The sequence below is a fragment of the Patiria miniata genome, unplaced genomic scaffold, assembly GCF_015706575.1.
Source record: "Patiria miniata isolate m_02_andy unplaced genomic scaffold, ASM1570657v1 HiC_scaffold_18, whole genome shotgun sequence".
Taxonomy (NCBI): Eukaryota; Metazoa; Echinodermata; class Asteroidea; order Valvatida; family Asterinidae; genus Patiria; species Patiria miniata.
This window is the reverse complement of record NW_024037056.1, coordinates 1,314,334-1,335,757: the sequence shown is the minus strand read 5'-3', so window position 1 is coordinate 1,335,757 and position 21,424 is coordinate 1,314,334. Positions and strand designations below refer to the sequence as shown.

The following is a 21,424-nucleotide window of genomic DNA, read 5'->3' as shown; positions in this document are numbered from 1 at the left end:
CTGAAAATCTAAAGAAGGGCACTGAACAACTAACCTGATGAACTTTCAGCTCAGCGGCAGCTGTATATTCCGAGAAAAACCAGCATTTTAGGATCTCGATTTCAAATCAAAATTTTCTGAATCATGTTTGAATTGGGCGTCGTGTGTGCGCCGTGTTAACGCTTGCGCGAGTTTCGCCGAATAAAAAAAAAACTACTAACGGAAATTTCCAACGGTGCGTCTTTAGAAACACCGTTGGAAAGGCCTTCTTTCATTGATTTGTTTAAAATGACAGCATGCCAAAAAGAATAATTACACAGGGAGTTTAGTTCCTTTACTATCTTTCAACAAAGTATGTTTTTCTGCAATAATTTCGTCAGTTACTTTTTGGATAGCTGCAAATGATGGACTGTAACTTGGAATAACTATAGGGCTCGTTCAATGACGGCCATTTCTATAGGAGAACTGCAACTGCGTATTTTACACAATCAAGCACGCATTGCGCAGTGGTAAAAATGTTCCAAACACGCGCGCTTGTTGCTCGAAGTCATAGATATAGAACTTTGCTATTTTAAGTTCTATATCTATGCTCGAAGTGTGTTCGAAATACGACGCAGCTGATGCGCGTTTTGAAAGTTGACCCTCAAAATACCGATGTTCGTGGATGGTCTGTAGGAAATGACGTCATTTGAACGAGACCTATCCGCTCCGTTCACATGTACCCCCTTACCCAATCTCGTGCCCCGTGGGTACGATCTTGCAGCGCCATGTTGTTTCCAATCATGCCTTGCGCGATCGTAACCCCTGGAATTGTGTAATTTAAATATACCAAAATACGGTACATTATAATTAGGGCTGCAGTTTATCCGTTTTACGTGCCGGCGCCATCTTTAAAATGTTAAAAGTTGTGATTTTGAAGAATCAATATTTCAAACACAACGTTTGGATGTTGTGTTAATTAGCAAAGATTTGTATTAAATGTACGTACACCTTTCGTGCCTTTACAACCACAGATACAGGGTTTTTTTTTTAGCGAAAAACGCGGCTGACATAATCCTTATCGTACACAACCTCGTACCCAGGGTGTCGAACAGTACGCGCCCATCACTACCTGCTCTCTCACCCTGGTATTGGATCATTTGCATGTGCAAGATTTTTGAACACGTATGCAAATTAGGAGTAGTCTGGTGCCTGCCTGTGCGTTACATTTGCGTTTGTTTTTGTATGCGGTGTCTGGGGTAAAAACAGAGTCAATTCGTCGCAGCGAGCATGGCGTGAGTTACGAAAACATGATTTCATTTTAATTAAACTGTTACGATCTTAACGAGACAACATGCAGTATCACATTTCATATTTATATTAACAAACTGGAAAGGAAATGAATATTTTCGAGAAGGCGTGGACGAATGATTGCGAAAACACGTACTGCACGTTGTGAATAACAACACCAAGTACACGATAAAATCCATTTCTAGCCAATTGAGGTATCGAATCAGGATACAGGATGAAAGTTTCCTATCCAGGGTTTACTATTGGAAACGAGGTTGGAAATAAAGTAAGCACTGGGGACGAGGTTGTATCGTACAGGCTTCGCGACTTGCGAATCATATATATTTTTTTCGTACGTGACGTTACGTGCAAAAATTAGCACGCGAGCGCGAGCGCGTTTGGGCGCGCCCGGCGTGCAATCTTCGAAATGCCCGCGCAGTACGCTGTGAATAGCCATTCAGTGTCATTTACGTCATCATCACAGCCAGGGGTTAGTGTAAGGAACGAGCACGCGCCCCTGGAGTCGAGGCTGCCCCTCACCGGCAAAGGAAGTACAGTTGGGGGTGACCATAGAGCTTTATACAACACCTGAATAAATCCCCGTCATCTGATTGGTGAATTGTAGATCACGTGACATATTATTATTCGGTATAATGCACGCTGCGACCATGCGTTATACCCATGCGTTATACCGTTTCACTTTGCGCTTGTTCCATGACGCGGTATTTGCGTGCAAAATGCATGCTGGTGTGCGCGTTCAGCTTCGCGTCTATTGTTCCAAATAGCCAGCGCTACAGCGTTGGGTTCAAACATTTTCGTGAAGGGGTAGTTCAACATCTTTAAAATCAAAATAATTGTAGTTTATAATTTACCAATCAAATGACGAGAATTTATTCAGGTGTTGTACAAAACAATTAACGAATGTTTTACGTTCGTGCGATGGAAAGAATAATTTCATTCGGTGACAGATTGAATGTTCTATTCCACTCGGCTTCGCCTCGTGGAATAGAACATTCAATCTGTCACCTCATGAAATTATTCTTACCATCGCACTCACAAACATTCGTTATTTGTATAATATTAAATTACTAGAGCGCTAACTCGCCATTCTGCGTGCGGAAACACTTTGAAGCCGTCCTTGGCGCAGACATTTTGAATTCATGTGCGTGTTTGTAGAACATAATGAAATTAGATGGATTGAATTTTGAAAGTGTACTTTACATGCAACGCGCAAGTAGAACACATACAAACAACTTAAGCGCGTCATTGACGATTCAAAAAAGGTGACGGCAAAAAGCATCTGCAGCGAATACGCGTACGCGTTGAGCTGTTTGCGAAGAGCAAAATGACACGCTCATTTGCTGATCGTGCGTTTTGGTTCTGGGCGCATTGGCTTCGATAACGCACCGATATGGAATACAAACGCAAATATGCAAATAGCCGTACAAAAGCCGTACACAATTTCTAGGTCTCCATAGGTTTGTGCACAAACATGGATGCGCCCAGCAGGCATTACTTTGTACACGAAGTTAGCGCTCTAGTAATTTAAATCTATAGTCCATCATTTGCAGCTATCCTAAAAGTAGCTGGCGTAGTTATTGTTGAAAAACATACTTGGTTGAAAGATAGTAAGGGGACTAAACTCCCTGTGAAAATATTCTTTCTGGCAAGCTGTCATTTTGAAGTAATCAACGAAAGAAGGCCTTTCCAATGGTGCTTCTTAAGACGCACCGTAGGAAAATTTAAATTAGTAGTTCGTTTTGTTATTCGGCGAAACGCGTGCAAGCATTGGCTCGACGCACACGCACCCCCGGTTGCTAATAATTCGTCAGATCAGTGCGCGACATCGCGTAGCTGCATTCGGCTCAGCGAGAACGTGTCTCGGACGCTGAATTCAGGCGCAATTCAAAACATGATTCAGCAACTTTTGATTTGAAATTGAGATCATAGAATGCTGTTTTTCTCAGAATATACAGCTGAAGCTGAGCTGAAACTTTATATAGTTGTTCAGTACCCTTCTTTAGATTTTGAGCACTTTTGTTGCCTCAAACGAACAAAATGCACAAATTACAAATAATGGACTATAACTTTAATATAGCTCTTTGGGGGTGACCGACCGACGCCATCTTGCCTGACTGCAATTCATTTCCTGCAAAGCGCTCGGCAACTGCATGTACATAGAACAAATCCCCTGGTGTACGAGCGTCACACACAAGGAACAGTGCGCGTCAACCAGCGAAATGTCCCGCCCATGGGACGTCGTTGCTAGATAAAAAAGCGCCCTCTTTTGTTAGCGCACGGAGCTCATTGACCTATCGCCGTTTGCGAGTTAGCCACACCCCTTAGACAACCCTATGGAAATTGTGTACGCCAAGTTTTGTCTGTCCCGGATGTTGCGCGTTCCGCGTCCATTTGTATGTCATGTAATTGGACAATTTTTCACAAGCTGCGTTTACGCTAACGCGATTCTACCGTGATAGGTCAATTATACTGGTACAAAACAACCCGTGAATTTATTCCGTCTGACTTGCTTTATAAAACAAATGATCAGTCAATTGAATGATCGTTCGAAATAAAGAGTAATATTAAGTCGTATTTCATGATCAAAACTGAGGTTTTGCATGGTTTGTCACTGTCTTTTTGGAAAGTGTATAATAAACACTGAGCTGAAATTTCAACTGGTTAGGTTTTGAACATTCTTCTTTGGATTATTCAAGTGGTACTTTTATTCCACAAGTCAGGTTTGTAACTGGGAGAGACTTGACGTTCCTCAAGCGACTTGAGGTTCCGAGGCCCCCTGTGCATGATAAAGTCTTATTATATAGAAACATAATGTTCACCTATTTGAAACCAAAATCTATTTTGGTTGACCTATGTTACTCTAAATGCCTTTTTAGTTCGGGTCGACTCTGGAACATCAGTCTGAAAAGGCGTGCACTTTCTTTCATTTTTGTATCCGTTCGTTGGGGTGTTTGTTTGATTGTTTGTTTTGTTTTGTTTGTTTGTTTGGGTGTTTGGGGGGGTTGTTGGGGTGTTTGTTCGTTTGTTTGTTGGGGTGTTTGTTTGCGTGTTTGTTGGGGTGTTTGTTGGGGTATTTGTTTGTGTTCTATTTTAGGTCCTTGCAGAGAAGATCAATTTCAGTGCTCCGTGTCTGGACTTTGTATACCTGCTTCTAAACATTGTGACGGGGTGCTTACGTGTGACGACAACACTGATGAAACCGGCTGCGGTGAGTTTCAAAACCATATTTTGACTTGGATTTGCTGCGTGGACATGCGTGAGTTTGAACCCTGACGGGGTTGGTGTTCTTGGGCAAGACAAATGGATATCTACAGGGGTAGAGACCAGATTGCGCTTATCTCAATCTGGTGCAGAAATGGTCTCATATGGCCTGATGAGCAGGGCTAATAATTGCGAAGCACATGCAGACATAGGGATAAGGCAAATACATTTATTATGTAGCAAAAAAAAACAAAGCGAAACTTTGTTTCTTGTCAAAAATAGAGCACTGCGGTGGAATCTCCACCATCAATGTGACCAACGGCCACTATTTCGTTCATCAAATGAACTACGAGCCGGACGACGTCAACTTTCCGTTGGGCCGACATTGCGTGTGGTACGTCACCGCATCGGAGGGGTATCGCATTAAGATCACCTTCAGGGAATACATGTTATCGGAAAACAGTGCTTTATTTTTCGGTCACGGGGAAGTACAGTTTTCGAACATTGAGGTGGTGAGCAGGCATGGCACGTATACCAAGCTGCATATAATTTCAGAGGCTAACGATCTGTGGATAGGGCTGGTCATTTCTGCTAGGATGACGTCTGCCAATCGTGTGAGCTTGGAAATCGAGGAACTAAGGCCAGTAGGTAAGTTCGATGACTCGAAGATTTACTCTTTTTTTAATAAAGTCAGAGAACCAATATGGCTATTAAGGGTCATCTCAATGGGGTCTACTCGATGTTCCCAAATACCTATGTTCCACATTACCTATGTTCCCCAATACCCATGTTCCCCAAAATCCTTAGGGCTATGGTTAGGGAAAGGGTTAGGGTTGGGGAACATATCGAGGAACATAGGTATGCACCCGTCTTAATATCCGGGACGAGTTCCGGACAAGTTGCGGGCAGAAACATTCACTTCGTCAAGTATATACAACATACGATCGAGTATCGGCAGGATTTGACTCGGCAGGAGTCAAGAATCCTAACCACGCACCATGTATTTCTACCTGTACATGTAGTAAATACATTTGTTCTGGCAGTTGCCGGACGAAATACTTCTACTTTCTTTGCTTTGCGGGTTTTTTTCCCCTTCAGAATGTAACGATGCTGAATTTGCTTGCCAATCCGGCCTTGCCTGCATACCACGGAATCAAGTTTGCGATGGTTACCCACATTGCCCGATGAAAGGGGATGAATTTGGCTGTGGTTAGTATCTTCAATCTACACTATTTGCTTATGTTGTTTTCAGATTATGTATTGGACTCGGACTCGATTAAAGTGACTTGTGATTCAGACTGAGACTCGAACAAGTGACTCGGGACTCAGACTCAGATTCAACATAATCAAACACTCCATTAGGCTCCACCCCATGGTGGTTTGACCAATCAATTAAAGCTGTTATTATATCCGACATACGTGAACAAATTCGATTATAAATCAAATTAGGTTTTGCCCTTCACCGACGTTTAAACACTGTATACTCAGTGCGATGCACTGTATACTTGGTGCGACGCAAAATTCCATCTTATAATAGTTTGTGCGGTACCCACTGCTATGTACATCAGATTCGAGCCAGCCAACCGATCAGTTGGCTCGGTGGTCGAGTGGTAAGACGTCTGCACTAGAAGGCGGGAGGTCGTGGGTTCGAGTCCCACCCGTGTGATTTTCACTCGGGAGGTGACGCACTGTGTATACAGTGTTTAAACGTCGGTGAAGGGCAAAACCTAATTGAGTGGTCGGGCACAACCCGACCACTGTCTGGAATTGTTCTCATAAATCTTCTTTGTTTGGGTTTTTTTTTCCCCCCTGACAATAATTCTCCGCGGGTTTTCTCCTAGACGGTTTATAATATGAACTTATAACTTTCAATATACATCGACCCTCATCCCAAGTGGTGCATGTTACTCTGACGTCACGACAACGTCATTGGGTGTCAAATTACAAGCGATTTTTGGTCAAAATATGACAATTTTCCGTGAATTATAACTCATGAACTAAATACACGATCAAGTTCATACTTAAGGTCTTATGGACAATACCTTGATAAACATTTTTGATTTTGAAGTCAAAGTCGTTTGACCTTTCCTTCTGGGGCTACCGGAAGGTCAAATTTAGGTGAATTCAAAATGAAGACGTTAGCTTGGAATCAAAACAAAGTAAAATTTCTTCCGAACGGTTTATGGTATGATCATAAAACATAGTGTGAACTTGAACCATGTTAAGAAGATGTTATACATTTTGAAACGTCATCATGACGTCATCAGGTATCAAATTACAAGCGATTTAAGGGCAAATTTTGCCAAAATAGTTTGCGCTATATCTTTTGAACTAAATAGAGTATCGTGTTCGTTTTTCCATGAGATTATACACTATGCCGTAAGAAACATGTTTTGTCCCCGGACACAAAACCGCTTGACCTTCACTTCCGGTGTTACCGGAAGTGCAATAAAATCCAAATATAACTCAAAAGCAGAAGCATTTTACTACACCGTTTAAGATACATTTTTGTATTAAAATAGTTGATTGTACTGGATTGGGATTTAATTTCGTGATCCTTTGTTCTATATATACGTAATTCCTAATTTCCTGGGCATAAAAAAGGCTGTCTGCCCGACCACTCTGCGTTTGTAACTCAACAAACGCGAATCTCTAGTTTGATTTATATCACCCCGACGCAAAATTCCATCTTAAAAAAAATGCACGTGCGTTTATGGCGAATATGGCTTGAACATGCAGTGTAGCATTTTTGACGTGCATGTGTTACCCATGTAGTTGGGTGGGAAGTATGTCAAGGACACACATGACCATTAACGTTATTACAGGAATGGTCTAAGAATGATATTTGACCCTCAAAACATGGGTTTAGACACCTTAGGCCTACTTGTGTAGTGATGTGCAGTATTGGCCGAGATATGCCAAAAACATATTTTTCCAGTAATGGCGACACTAATTTGCATATTCCTATGCCACTGACACATATTAGCGAATCGTTTTCGACGCATTTTTTTCTGAACTAGAGACGTCAATTAGAAATTGATTTCCGAGGGTGCACGATACCCCCTTCTTCCCACTAAAATAATGGCGCAGTTTTGTATGACTGTCGGATCTGTACTCGTACTTAATCGAGGGATTTGTAAACCTAGTTTATACTGATTTGTGTCCCTTGGCAGGGCCATGCGATGAACATCAGTACCGGTGTCCAGAAGGTGGTTGCATTGGGTTTGGGTACGAATGCGATGCCATACCTGGCTGTCTAGATCTGTGGGATGAGATGAACTGCTGTAAGTACCTATGTACCAATCCAGGCATGCTAACAAATACCACGGAGGCCCCATTAAATGGTAAAAGCATTTTGCAGGCTATTGTTAAGATAATCCTTCACAGGGCAGTTTCTTAACTCTATAACTTGCACAATGGTTTCTCCATGGAAGGGGCCCTCGTGTGTGAAAAGTGATCACGCGTGTCCTTATTCGTCCATATATATAGACTCCATATAGATTCTGTGCACAAGTACGTACCCCCTCAACGGTGACAAAGGGGCAGTTTCGGGAGAGCGCTAAGAGGGGCTCGAATGCATTGCCACTATATGCTGTTCGTGCACGGGGCATATAACGATGTTTAGTGTAGCAATGTTTGTTAAAGCGGTGTTCCACTCTGCAATCCTGCACATTTCGTGGCACAGTCATAACTTATTTGTTTGGTTTTTACCAGAAACTTGGATCCTTTTCCTGATGTTTTCGTCCATTGTTTTTAACTTTCACAGTTCCATGTGGAGAAAGCATCATCACCCTTGACTTAACGCAGACTTCAGCAACACTGACTTCGCCGTATTACCCAAATGACTATCCCAACAATGCACTGTGCATTTGGTTCATCACAACTGATGTAGGCTCCACGATATCCTTCCGGTTCTCCAATTTCCATACCGAGAAAAACCACGACAAGGTTACCATCGGCAATGGCCACGCACCCTCCAATGATTCCTCCATTATTGGTAGTTTTAGCAGTTCCCTGACGAGTCTAGCGGTTTTCTGCAACAACCACATAGCCTGGATGAAGTTTACAAGCGATTATTCAATAACCCGCGTCGGATTCCAGGTAACAATCACACAAGAAAGATCTGAAGGTGAGTTTCAACTTTGATTGATGATGCAATGGGTATGTGGGCAGGCTTTCAAGTATTCGTACTTTCCTACTTTTCCGCATACATAGTTGCGGAAAAGTCTTTCTTTTTGTTCTGATGTTGTTTGGCTTTTCCGCATAGTTGGGAATGATGACATCATCGAGTGATTTTATATGGATTTTTGAATTTTTGGACCTTTCAGCCATATCTCATCAACAGAACAAGTCAAATTCAAAATTCTTTTTGTAAAAGGAATGTTGGGTCTTAAAGATTTGCACACAAATTTGATAAGTTTGTGACGTGATGATGACATGAATTATGTAATTTCGTAAATCACATATTAATGCTAAGTCCGATCATCTTGAAACTTGGTGGTAATGATGACGTCATCACCTGATTTTTATTATTTTTATTAATTTTTACATTTTTTTCTACCAGCAAAATATGACATAAAATGCAAGCTGATTGACTTCAAACTAGGCACAGACAAAGACTAAGGTTAAGTTGGCCCTAGACAAGTGATGTTATTTAATATGACATCATCAATGGTCATGTGACGTCATCCTAAATGTGTATATGTTAGTATTTTATATCTTGAAACTGTAAGCGCGATTGGGTTGGAATTTGGTATGAACATATAGATAGGGACGTGTTGCAGGCAAAAATTGGAGTGGCGTCATTATGGCGTCATCATGGTTCATGAGACGTCATCTTAAAGGTGCATATTTTAAAGTCCTATTGTTTTGAGAACTTAGTCATGGAACTATGTTCTTGCATATACATTTTCTGATTGCAAATGGACAAAACAAACCATTAACTCATGAAAAATATGATGCAGAAAAGTCCTATGTTCTGTTCATCAAACAGACATATAATTCTAGTTTACCCTTTTCTTATACTTATCCTAACTTTTTCTTGAATTTCTTACTTTTTCCTACTTTTTTTGTCCCATGACTTCGAAAAATAAAATCTCATAATTTCATAACAGTGTTCAAATTGTCATTTGTAAATCACACAATAAAGGGTTCTACTTCCAAGATTCTAGTTGAGGATGGAGCACAAGTGTTGTGAGTAAAGAATATGCCAAATGAGGCTTATGATGCCGTGGATGGTGGATTGAGTATCAACGAAAACTACTGAAAGCCTGCAAAAGTCCTACACTTTTTCCTGATTTTATCCTCCAAAGTCCTTGTCTCTTTTTTTGGAAATTTTGATCCTACTGTTCGACTTTCTCACCTGCCGGGTCTGTTTGAAAGCCTGTTATGTACACTGTATAACTTCCGCTACCAAAAAAAGACAAAGTCAAAACCACAAGTTGTTGTGTAGGATCCAGACTTAGGCATATGCAACGCAACTATACGTTTGAGAATGTGACGTGAATGAAATGTACACTGTGAAATAGTGCTTACTGCGTTGTGCTGTTTTGTAAAGTTTTGTAGAATTTACTGCATAACATTTGTATTTCTCTTTGCTCTGTTGCTGCAGTTTCTTGCAAACAAAATGAATTTGAATGCAAGGATAACTCATCTGGCTTGATTTGTTTGGCACATAACGTCACCTGTGATCGCTTTGCACTGTGCCCAGATGGATCAGATGAATTTCATTGCGGTAAGCATATATTATGGATTCATTAATCGTTTCGCAACTGCTTTCTGATAAGAGCATGCAGGATCATTTGCATTTATCTCAAAAATACAGAAGTATTATAAAAAAACTTACTAAAGATCGTATACACTGGTACGTAACACCCCGTGAAATTATTCAATCCAGCTTTCAGTTATTTAGAAGAAATAAATTTTCAACAGTTGAAAGTTCTTTTGACGGTATCGTGTTTCGCGATCAAAAGGTTGTTCATGGTCTTTTTTACTGTTTTCTCAAAAAGTATTATATCCACTGAGTTTAGACTTCACGTGGTAAAGTTGTGACCATTCTTCTTTGGAGTTGAGTGGTATTATTATTAATGGAAATGAACAAAACGCAACTAAATCAAATGATCATAATTCATTGAAGAGGCCCATGCTGCATCATCTGGGCCCAATTTCTTGGCTCTGCTAACCACAGAAATCCGCGGTTACGATCACCATTTTGTGATAACCGCGCTAGCACAACAATTTTGTGCTAACCCTGTAGGTAAGAATCCTTAGTTACGGGATGTACGCATGTGCAGAAGCCAAAATTCCTCGCTATGTAACGCGTGAAATTCGCTCACCGTAAGCACAGAATTTTCTGCTACGGTTAGCAGGGACTTTTTGCATACGGTAAGGAGAGACAAGAAATGGGCCCAGCTGTGTTACATGTGTAAAACAGAAAAGATGCCATCCAGTCCCTGGTCAACTAAAAGCTATACCAATGAATAGTAACAATTCAAGGCATTCCTTTGTTATTAATTTTCATCCCCTGTTAATTACTTGTGAATTAATTGGCGTGTGATGTGCTGGCGACCAATGTGTGATATTGCACTTGTGATCTTCGGCAATCGATAAAGTACTGCATCCATACTACTTGTACCAAACTGCTGTCCTTTCTACCTGTCCGGACTCCGTACTTCAGGAATTCATTCAGTTCTGAACTGTACCATTATTTTTTATTGTTACTTAAAAACAGATGACTGTGGACCGCATAACATCTCCGTCGACATAGATCTCATTAACCTCAATTCACCGCGCTACCCAGACCGGTACCCGAATAACCACGACTGCATCTGGTACATCAAAGGTCAGTCGAAGCAACTAGTCACTATGCGGATCAAGGATTTCGAAATGGAGGAAAGGTACGATTACTTGGAGGTCGTTTTTCTTAGCAATGGGGAGGATCCCAAAGAGCTCTTCCGTCTTACGGGGGCGGATATCTCGAGGCGGACGGTGACGTGGCGTCATGATGACGGAGTTCTCATGTTGGAAATGAAGACCGATCTTATCATCGCACGTCGAGGGTTCTCCATTCTGATATATCATATTAAAGAAGAGGATTTGGAGGGTAAGTCTGCTGCCCAGTGTCAAGGCCATTTTCAGTGGTTAGGCTGGTGGGGATTCTCCAGCCTCGACTCCATGGGCGCGTGTGCGTTCCTCCGTTCCTTCACTGATCGCGTAAGGCATGATGGGAAACAACATGGCGCAGCAAGATCGGACCCACGGGGATCGAGGTTGGGGATTCTCCATTGCAATAATGCACAATCATACTTGCTAGATTTCAAGATCATCATAAATCTTGTACCCGTACCAAGTATCACAGCCATTCTCAGTGTGCTGTCTTGTGAGAAGTTTTTGCAAAACCCCTTCTTTGTCTCTGATTTATGTTCCTTAGTTTTCATTTTCGCTTTAGAATAAAATTACTACATATATAAAATTCAACGTATTTAACAATATTACTTTTAAATGGAAAATACAATATTGCAAACATCGAAGCATAAAACTACCAAGCTTTTACGAAATACCTTACTAGGTTGTTGGTATGTGACAGTATTAAGCATCCTGTAAAATTATGGCACCTGGTGTCAAGTCATTTTCAAGAATCTTTTTTTTTTGTATACATTCCCAACGGTGGTCGGCCGACCACCGTTGGAAAAACCTTACTATTTTCAACTACTGCTCCTAAATTACATTTTTTTTCAGTCCAAATGTTGTTTGCTATTGGTTACATGTTCATGAGCTGGTGCAGGCCAGCTAGACTGGTCCCCTTACCTTACAATTTTCCGACATCTGTAAAATTGATCCATTTTTAATATCTTTAGTGGAGTCAGGGAGCCAGACAACTTAAACATTTTTGTTTTTTCTTGGTTTTTCCAGCATTTTTGAACACAAAATTTCATACATGTCAGTTAACCAATATGTGATCTATCATACTAACCCCTCAAATAGTTCACTTTTGAAATTACAGCAAAAGCCAATGATGTACATTCCCTTTAAATGACAGCAATTACATGCATTAATTGACAGAACTGTCCATATACTGTTTTATTTTAATTTACAATAATGAGCATTAGCACGTGCTCATAACATGAATTTTATTTGGGCTCACATTTTGTGCAACTTTCTACTCCTCTTAAATTTTTGAAAACTATTCGACATCAAATTTATTTAATTTTAATTTGAAAGCACCTTTTTTATATTTCAAATTGTCCATGCATTTCCTGACAAATATGGGCGCTGTTGCTGTGGTGTCATTTCAGGAAGCCACTGTTCAGTTTAAAGATGTTCTGATAAAACATTGTGAACCCAACATTTGTTAAAAAACTTTGCCTATTATGTCATGTCACTAAAACAGAAACAAACAAGCGGCGAAGAAAAAAAATTATGACAGCAAAATATCCAAAATTGTGGCAAATCTGAAATAGCTGTAGCATAAGTTTATTATTCATGTGATTCTTGGGTTTTTTTAGCACTGTGTCAACCTGATGAGTTCCATTGCGGCAATGGCTTTTGTGTCACCAATTCTTCCCGCTGCAATGGTTTCCTTGATTGCATAAATTACGAAGATGAACTTAATTGCGGTAGGTCTGTCATCTCAAAGTTTTCTTACTTATTTCCGGTAATGGAACCAACGATTCTTTAAGAGGGGTCCATAAAAAAACAAACAGTTTTTTCCCTATAAAATATGTTTTTTAAAAATCTTTTTTTTCCATTGTATTTCGTCAACCCCAAAAATAGGAAAAAATGAATAGTGAAAGAAATTGCTTTAAAAGAAGTAGAGGTAAAATAGTGGTAAAATAGGTTGCTATTTTTTAAAAATTGGATGCTATTATTTTTTTTTAAAATAGGAAGCTTGTTTCCGAAACTGGCGTCTTCCCAAATAATGGTTGCGAGTTGTTATACGTACACGTTATGTACATGAAATATTCTCATTCCCACAAAATAGAAAACAAAAGTCTCCAAAAAATAGTCGAAAAATAGCATACTGTTTAAAAAAATAAAAAAAATAATATAGGATGGCGACAAGAAAAAAAGATATAAAATAGTGCATATGTACTTACTTATTCTGATGTAATAGGAATACAATCTATTTTTTACCTATTTTCTAGGAGAAAATAGGTCAAAAAATAGGTAAAGAAGCTATTGTAAATAGAAATAAAATAGGATTCTGTCAGAAATTCTACGAGGAATTTCACTGTAGCTCACAAGCCTCAGATAACCCATTATAACATGTATTACATTGTATTTACTCCTTGGTAAACCCATCAAAGCCATACAGTGCAGGGGTGGATGGGGACGGTATAATGAGTTACATATAATAGCACTAGTACTAATGGTTTAAATGCGGGGGAATCCATACACATGCAGACTTGGGACCTGGGCCACAAAAGTAGAAGGCAAGTGTCAGTGCCAGTCGAGACTTGTGACTGGACTTTTAATAGAATTTGTGATGAGCTCATGCAGCTACAGCACTGTACGCAGGTACATCGCTCGCAGTTTGACTCCACGTATACTGAGACCCATCTGTAATGTTGTAGCCTCATTGTCAAACAAAACGTTGTGTCATAAAGACGTAGATCGACGAGTGAGTATTCAACTTCACAGGTTTCATTATGTTTTCCCTCCCACGTTTTTTTTTGCAACAGACGACATCTTCTGCCCAGGTTTTTTCAAGTGCAACAACCTCAACACCAGTTCAATGTCTTCTTCCTTCACTGGCAACCTTTCTCAGGCGCAGTGCATTCCACTGGCGCAAGTTTGTGACGGAGAGGAGAACTGCCCAGAGTCTGACGACGAAATTCAGTGCGGTAAGTTCACTTGACCTGCGTGACCGGACTTGTGACCTAACTTGTGACCCAACTTGTGACCTGATTTGTATACCCGATTGTGACCCGATTATTGAACTGACTTGTGACATGACTTGTATGTACCCAATTGTGACCCAACTTCTAACCTGACTTGTATACCCGATTGTGACCCGATTTCGGAACTGACTTGTGACCTGATTTTTATTTACCCGATTGTGACCCAGACTTCTGACCTGACTTGTGACCTGACCTGCGACCTGACTTTTGGCCTGACTTGTGACCTTGCTTGTGATCTGACTTGTGACCTTGCTTGTGACTTTGCTTGAGCTGACCTGTGACCTTGCTTGTGACCCGACTTGTGATCTGACTTGTGACCCAACTTGTGACGTGACTAATTATGACCTGATATTGTACTTTGTGACTGACTTGATTAAAACTCTGTCCTCTTGCGATCATAGATATGAATCGATGTCCCGCTGGTTGCAAGTGTAGCTACAAGGGCTCAGACTTGGTAGTCCATTGCAACAGTGGCTGGGATTCCTCGACATTAGCGGGCTTGGCACTAATAACACACACTCTGTAAGTTGCCAATTCGGTAAAGGTCACACATTTTTGAGCAAACAAGCAAATTTGGGGAACAAACAAAATTGATTACGGGATTATTGAAGTAGGCTAAGTTTCACATGTTCTCTTTTCATGTTCACATTTTTGAAACCCCTAATTATAAGATTGAAGTAAAGTTGCTTAGAGCTGATGAATGCACAAGTTTATGCGGTAACTAATTGAGATTAAACCCCAGGGTACACCGTATTGAAAACCCATAAAACCTACGTAAACCTCGAGGTAAACATATAGAGGTATTAAACCTCCAGGTAGACCTAGCCCCTCTAGGCAAATTCCAAGGGTAAACCTCGAGGTAAATGCGAGGTAAACGTTGCGGTAGGCCTCGAGGTAAACTTCCAGGTAGACCTCGTGGTAGACCTTGATCATGTTAAACCTCGAGGCAAACATCCAGGTAAACTTGGAAGTAAACCTAGAGGTTAAGCCCCAAGGTATACCGCGATGTAAACCTTGAGTTAATGTCTGTTAAATGTTGCATTCTACCTTAATAAATTGCTTCAATAAACGTGGTAAGTTTGTACTGTCTGTTCCCAGAAAGTATGTTGTTACATATTTGTATAAAACATCTGACTTCCAACGGAGCGAAATTTCTTGAATTTTATTTTTCCTCAATCAATAGTCAGCTCTCCGGAGTCAACATTAGTAAGCTGGACCAGGGAATGTTCAAAGCGACATCACATCTTAAAGTGTTGTGAGTAGTGGCAAATATTTTGGTGTTCTGAAGATTTTTTGGCTTATAAAATAATACAATTTGTATCTGGTTATGAAGTCAAGATAATCTCAAAATGAGTTTTGACTTTTGTCTTTAATAATCTCAGTTATTCTAATGTCAGTTTTGGGATTGCCATTTTTCAGTCACTCGCTTCTTCATTTGTATATCATTTGATGATGTTTCTTTCTGACCTTAAATTGTAGTCACCTTAGTTATATCTACATAACTTTTTAAAAATATATATTTTAATCAATAGGTCATTAAAAAACAATCGCATAACCGAGATTCAGGAACACACATTTGACGGCCTGGAAAACCTGTTGTGGCTGTAAGTTAAAATCTTTTCTGAAGTTTTTTGTGAATGCACCGTGGCCTTGTGGTCTGGAGCATTGAACTCGTAGTCTGTGTGTATTATTCTGCAGGTTGTGGGTTCGAGTCCAGCCTGGGGTTACAGTGCGTGTGTCCATTGGCAAGACACTTTGTCACTCATTTCTTCTCCCCACCCAGAAGTAAATGGGTACCTGTGACTGCAGGCAGAGGTGGTCATTGGGATTGATTTTAGCTGCTTTGCACTGAAATGGTAGCTTCAAACTGTACAGGGAGCTGATATTTTCTTTGGATTTTTTCTTTGTGCATGGGTATAAAAACTTTGGAATGAGCCAAAATTATGATTATTTATTTGTGGGCCTCCCTTTCAAAGCATATTTTGCAGTACAGGAAAAAGCGGTTTGTGTTTTTTGAGGGAATAGTGGCTTTATATTTTAGAGTGATTGTTCCAACAATTCAACACACATTGTACTCATTTATGGCAAATATTATCAAAGAAAAGAATATCCATGATTAAAATAATGCATTTTGGGGGATTTTCAGGGTGATTGCAGAATCATTTAGTAAATTTTATTTCTCGTTGCTCCATGTGGACTTTTGAAATCACTCAAATGTTGTCTCTGTTGTGTTACAGGGACCTATCAAATACATTGATAACAGAGCTGCAAGGTTCTGCTATGGAGGAATTGTCTAGTCTACGCGGAATGTAAGTAAGAACAGCGGTGGTCTGACAAGGCATACCTGTGGATGTGCCCCGCCCCCGTGTTGACTCAAGATTAAATTGAGCTTGCAAATTGACCTCAAAAATGGGCACGATTTTAAGGGCAAGCTAAATGGTTAAATTTCAAATGCATTATGTAATGGCGTTAGGAGAGCGCATCGTAGATTCAAAATATTTGCATGGGGCACACCCCAGACCCCATAGCAGCCACGCCTGAGACTCGTGTTATTAGTTAATTAGCGGATGGTGTTGTTTTGCCAATTAAAGTTGATTTCCATACTTCTGTTGACTTTCAGTACAATTTTTGATGTGCCATTGACGAGAATCAAGACAAATGCATTTGATGGTCTCAGCCAGGTGAAAACATTGTGAGTACTTTTGTTGCTGAAGGATTCTCATATTGACAACAAATTATTTGTACGTCGAGGCCTCCAACTGCAATCTATCACTAAAGCGATGAACAAAAATGACACCATCTGACCAAATAAACAAAGGACAATGAAATTTGGTTGATCATTATTTCTCTTAACATTCACAGCAGTGACAGTCAGCACAAACTTGACAAGAATGCACACATTCGCATTCATGTTTGAACGGGGAAGTAAAAACTTAAAGTTCAAAGTCCATCTACCAGCATAGAGTAGGAGATCTTTAGCTTGATACATAATTATCTAGATGCTTCTCCTGATATAAATTCAATCTTCAATAAACGAATTCCTCACTTGGTGCAAATTTTGACCAACCATCAATGCTTTATTTCAGGATAATTGTCCGCCACATCGAAGGCCTGCCACCACTTGTAGTAGAAGATAATGCATTTCAAGGACTTGATAATGTGACAGAGTTGTAAGTATAATAATAAGTTGCTCGCCAAACCATTCAAGGGCGTATCGGGGGAGGGAGAGGGGGGGGGGGGGCAAAGGGGGCCATGGCCTCCCCCCCCCCCCAAAAAAAAGAAACCATTTTTTTTTTTAATGTGACGTCGCAATAAAGGCAGGCAATGAGTACAGCACCATCTTTTCCTAAAAAAGAAACATAGGTTAAAGTGGTCAGAAATTGCCTCAGATCGCACCACAGAGCATCTAGAATCCAAAAATTTTCGGGCCCTTAAGCGGGCCCCGAACCCCACGCCGTAATTTTTTTGGCCCCCTTTTTTTTGGGGGGGGCCAAAAAATTGTTTGGCCCCCCCCCCAAAAAAATAGTGCTCTGGATCCGCCCTTGAAACCATTGAATGTATTATTTAAATCAGTCTGCACTTCTTGGCCTATGTAACCTTTTCTGGGTGTTTGTCTTCTGGCAGGTATGTAGATGACCACAGACTGTGTTGTTTCTTCCCCTCGTCCGAGTGTAAGACGCTCGAGCCAGAGCCTCCACTTTTCATGTGCAGCGAACTGATGCCTAAAATGGTCCTCAAAGTATTCATGTGGATTCTTGGCATTAGCGCCCTCGTCGGCAACATCTATGTCATGGTGTGGCGATGTCGGGAAAGGACGGCGGGCAGAGAGAGTCGAATCGTTCAGTCTTTTCTGGTGTTTAATCTAGCTGTGTCGGATGCCCTTATGGGGTTGTACATGCTGATCATAGCCAGTGCTGATGCGTATTTCGGAAAGAGCTATTTTACGGTGTCTATGGAATGGCGGACGAGCCCTACGTGCAAGTTTGCTGGGTTTATTTCCATCATCGGCACCGAGGCTTCTGTGTTCTTTCTCACACTCATCAGTATCGACAGGTTTCTTTCAATTGTCTTCCCGTTCAGCCATTACCATCTTCGTCCGAAGTCATCTCGGATTGCTGTATTGTGTGTCTGGATTGGTACGGTGATCGTTGGACTGGTTCCGACAATACTTGCATCCGACTCTACATCTGATTTTTACGGCCTCTCTGATGTTTGCATCGGGCTGCCTCTGATGACTAAAGTTACTGAATACGAGGTGGTGGATCAGCAGATTGATGCTGGGGGCGTGGCGAACATCACTGTGGGGATACCGTATCCTGTCGATTACCGAGCTTCCTGGTTCTTCTCCATCGCTCTGTTCCTCGGGGTCAATCTTCTGTGCTTCACCGTAATCCTCATCTGCTACATTGCCATCTTCAGGCGAGTCCGGGCATCGAGCAAGAAGGTGAGCAGCAGTAGCAGGGACGATGAACAGCGTTTGGCCATCAAGATGGCCGCCATCATCCTGACGGATTTTGTCTGTTGGGTACCCGTCATCATCATGGGTATTCTGTCACAGGCCCGCTTGGTGGAGATACCAACGGAAGCCTATGCCTGGATTGTCGTTTTCATCCTTCCTATCAACTCCTCTCTCAACCCCTACCTCTATACCATTGCAGATCTGTGCTACCAACAACAGAAGGCTGCTTCTGTAAGGAGGAAGTCTGAGCTGGCCATGAAGGGCACTCGTTCCAATTCGGAGAACCGATCAAATGTTCCTGTTGTGAAAAATGTGACCTCAGAAACCCAATTAAGTCGATAGCAAAGATGATATGGGTGATGCAGAATATAACTTCCTCCAACCCCAAAATAGCTGTAAAGTAAGATGCCGTGTCATTTAGTTTATAAAACATGTACTTATTGCTGGATCTTTATGGTTAATCCGCCAGATTTATTTCCAAAACGTTTAACAATTATAAACAGAGTAATACCAACAAATTAATGTATACATTATAATATTGCATCTAGTCTTTTATATACTATATAATCACATGTACTCAGTTTTTGGTTTTATTTTGGTAAAGTAAAAGGTCACGTTACATCCCCTTCCTGGTGGACAATTGCGGACAACGCTGATGTCGCCTTTCACGGCGCAGATCTGCTCTTCACAGCTTGGTGTGATTCTGAGCATCTTGCATATTTTGTGAGGAGGAACAGTTTTGGTTGATCCCAAATGCTTTAAGATCCCCTTTGATGGCATACATGTATTTCAAACATCTTCCATGAGGTCCGGTACGTACATGTTCCTGTCGTGAGCTCTCTGAATAGGACTTGTTTTGGGAACCTGTCATCATGCATCCGTCAGACGTGTCTGACCCATCTTGAGGACCTCACCATGATTGTAACTGTGCAGAGGCCAGCACTTTAGAGAGCTCCCACATTGCTTATCTTGTGCCAATAGCAGACAGCAAAAATCTGTCTGAATAAGCAACGTTGGCCAAACAGTATTGTGTAGTTGTAAGTGTTTACGGTCTGTGCTTCACCGTAATCCTCATCTGCTACATTAATTGCCATCTTCAGCCGAGTCAGGGCATCTAGCAAGCGTGTGAGCCGCAATAGGTTATATTTCGGTATATTAAAGGTCTTGTCACGGTGACAATTAAGACCTTTTAAATACCGAAATATAATTAACCTATTGCGGCTCACACGCTTGCTCGATGTCGACTTTCAAGGCACAGTGCTGCTCTTTCGGCTTGGTGTGACTCTAAGCGTCTTCCGCAATCATGTACATATTGCAGCTCGAGAGTAGTACAACTTCAGTTGAGGTTAATAAGATACATGTGTAACTTCAAACGCCAAAATAGATGTAGATAAAGACGTCAGTGCCATTTACCTTTAAAAAGAATTTCTTGCAGCTTTTTTTTCTTCAAACTCGTGTTTTTTATGTTACAATTTTATATACAATAGGCCTTACAATAACAATGAACGTTGTAAAGAAAAAGGCTTATCCTTTGAATTGTACAAATTATTTCATTATAATAATCATCTTACATGTTTTATAGCTTTACTCAGTTTCTAATTTTATTTTGGTAACTTAAAAGTATTATGCTCGGTAAAATATATGTCAGTAATCAAGAAATTATGGTACATGTACAGGTACATTAATGATGTGGCCTCCATTTATTGGCTTCCTTTATTCAGTGGAGTACTGTGGCCTCGTGGTTAAGGGCACTGATTCGTGGTCTGCGGGTAAAGCTGCAGGTTGTGGGTTCGAGTCCTCGCGGAGTCATGGTACGTGTGCCCTTGGGCAAGGCACTTTGTCACTCATTGCTTCTCTGCACCCAGGAGTAAATGGGTACCTGTGAGGGCAGATATGGTTATTGTGATTGAATTAGCTTCCTTGCGCCTAACAGGCTGCATCGAGCTGTATACTCCCCAGGGAGCTGAGATGGTATTTGGAATGTTTTATGTGCCCAATGAGCAGGGGTAATAATGATGTAGCGCCTTGAGCACCAGTCCTGGTGGATACGTGCGCTTTATATTAATATCCACTATTTTTATTATATCCACTATTCAGAAACTCTTTAGCGTTATACTCCAACGGTAAATTGTACCTTTATATATTTGGAATAAAATCTTGTTATTAATCACTAATTGCAGCTTTTTTTAAATTGCCATTTTTTATGTTATTTTATATACAGTAGGCCTTACATGAACAATGAACGTTGTAAAGAAAAGGGCTTATTCTTTGAATTGTACAAATCATTTCATTATAATAATCATCTTACAATAGGCCTTACAATAACAATGAACGTTGTAAAGAAAAAGGCTTATCCTTTGAATTGCACAAATTATTTCATTATAATAATCATCTTACATGTTTTATAGCTGTACTCAGTTTCCGGTTTTTATTTTTGTAACTTAAAGGTATTAGGCTCGGTAAAATGTATGTAAGTAATCAAGAATTTATGGTACATGTACAGGTATATTAATGATTTTGCCTCCATTTATTGGCTTCCTTTATTCGGAAACTCTCTAGCGTTTATACTCCATCGGTAAATTGTACCTTCATATAT

The 21,424-nt window shown here is 40.6% G+C and overlaps 1 protein-coding gene across 1 annotated transcript; it reads left to right on the top strand.

The window, feature by feature from the left end:
- The first annotated feature begins 5,066 nt into the window (after positions 1-5,066).
- LOC119725001 (G-protein coupled receptor GRL101-like) lies at positions 5,067-19,422 on the top strand. Its single transcript, XM_038196367.1, has 15 exons — positions 5,067-5,118; positions 5,569-5,679; positions 7,644-7,754; positions 8,237-8,599; positions 10,082-10,204; positions 11,201-11,572; positions 12,975-13,085; positions 14,151-14,312; positions 14,771-14,891; positions 15,553-15,624; positions 15,902-15,973; positions 16,607-16,678; positions 16,990-17,061; positions 17,456-17,539; positions 17,994-19,422. Exons 1-15 carry the CDS (start codon positions 5,067-5,069, stop codon positions 19,168-19,170), a joined length of 3,075 nt encoding a protein of 1,024 aa, XP_038052295.1. The 3' UTR covers positions 19,171-19,422.
- The last annotated feature ends 2,002 nt before the right edge of the window (positions 19,423-21,424 follow it).

Bases quoted from the DNA above. Each gene is read 5' to 3' on its own strand.
- LOC119725001 (XM_038196367.1), top strand. From the start codon at position 5,067: ATGACGTCTGCCAATCGTGTGAGCTTGGAAATCGAGGAACTAAGGCCA. The intron at 13,086-14,150 runs GTAGGTCTGTCA...TTTTTGCAACAG, and splicing joins CGAAGATGAACTTAATTGCG to ACGACATCTTCTGCCCAGGT. The intron at 14,892-15,552 runs GTAAGTTGCCAA...CTCAATCAATAG, and splicing joins GCACTAATAACACACACTCT to TCAGCTCTCCGGAGTCAACA.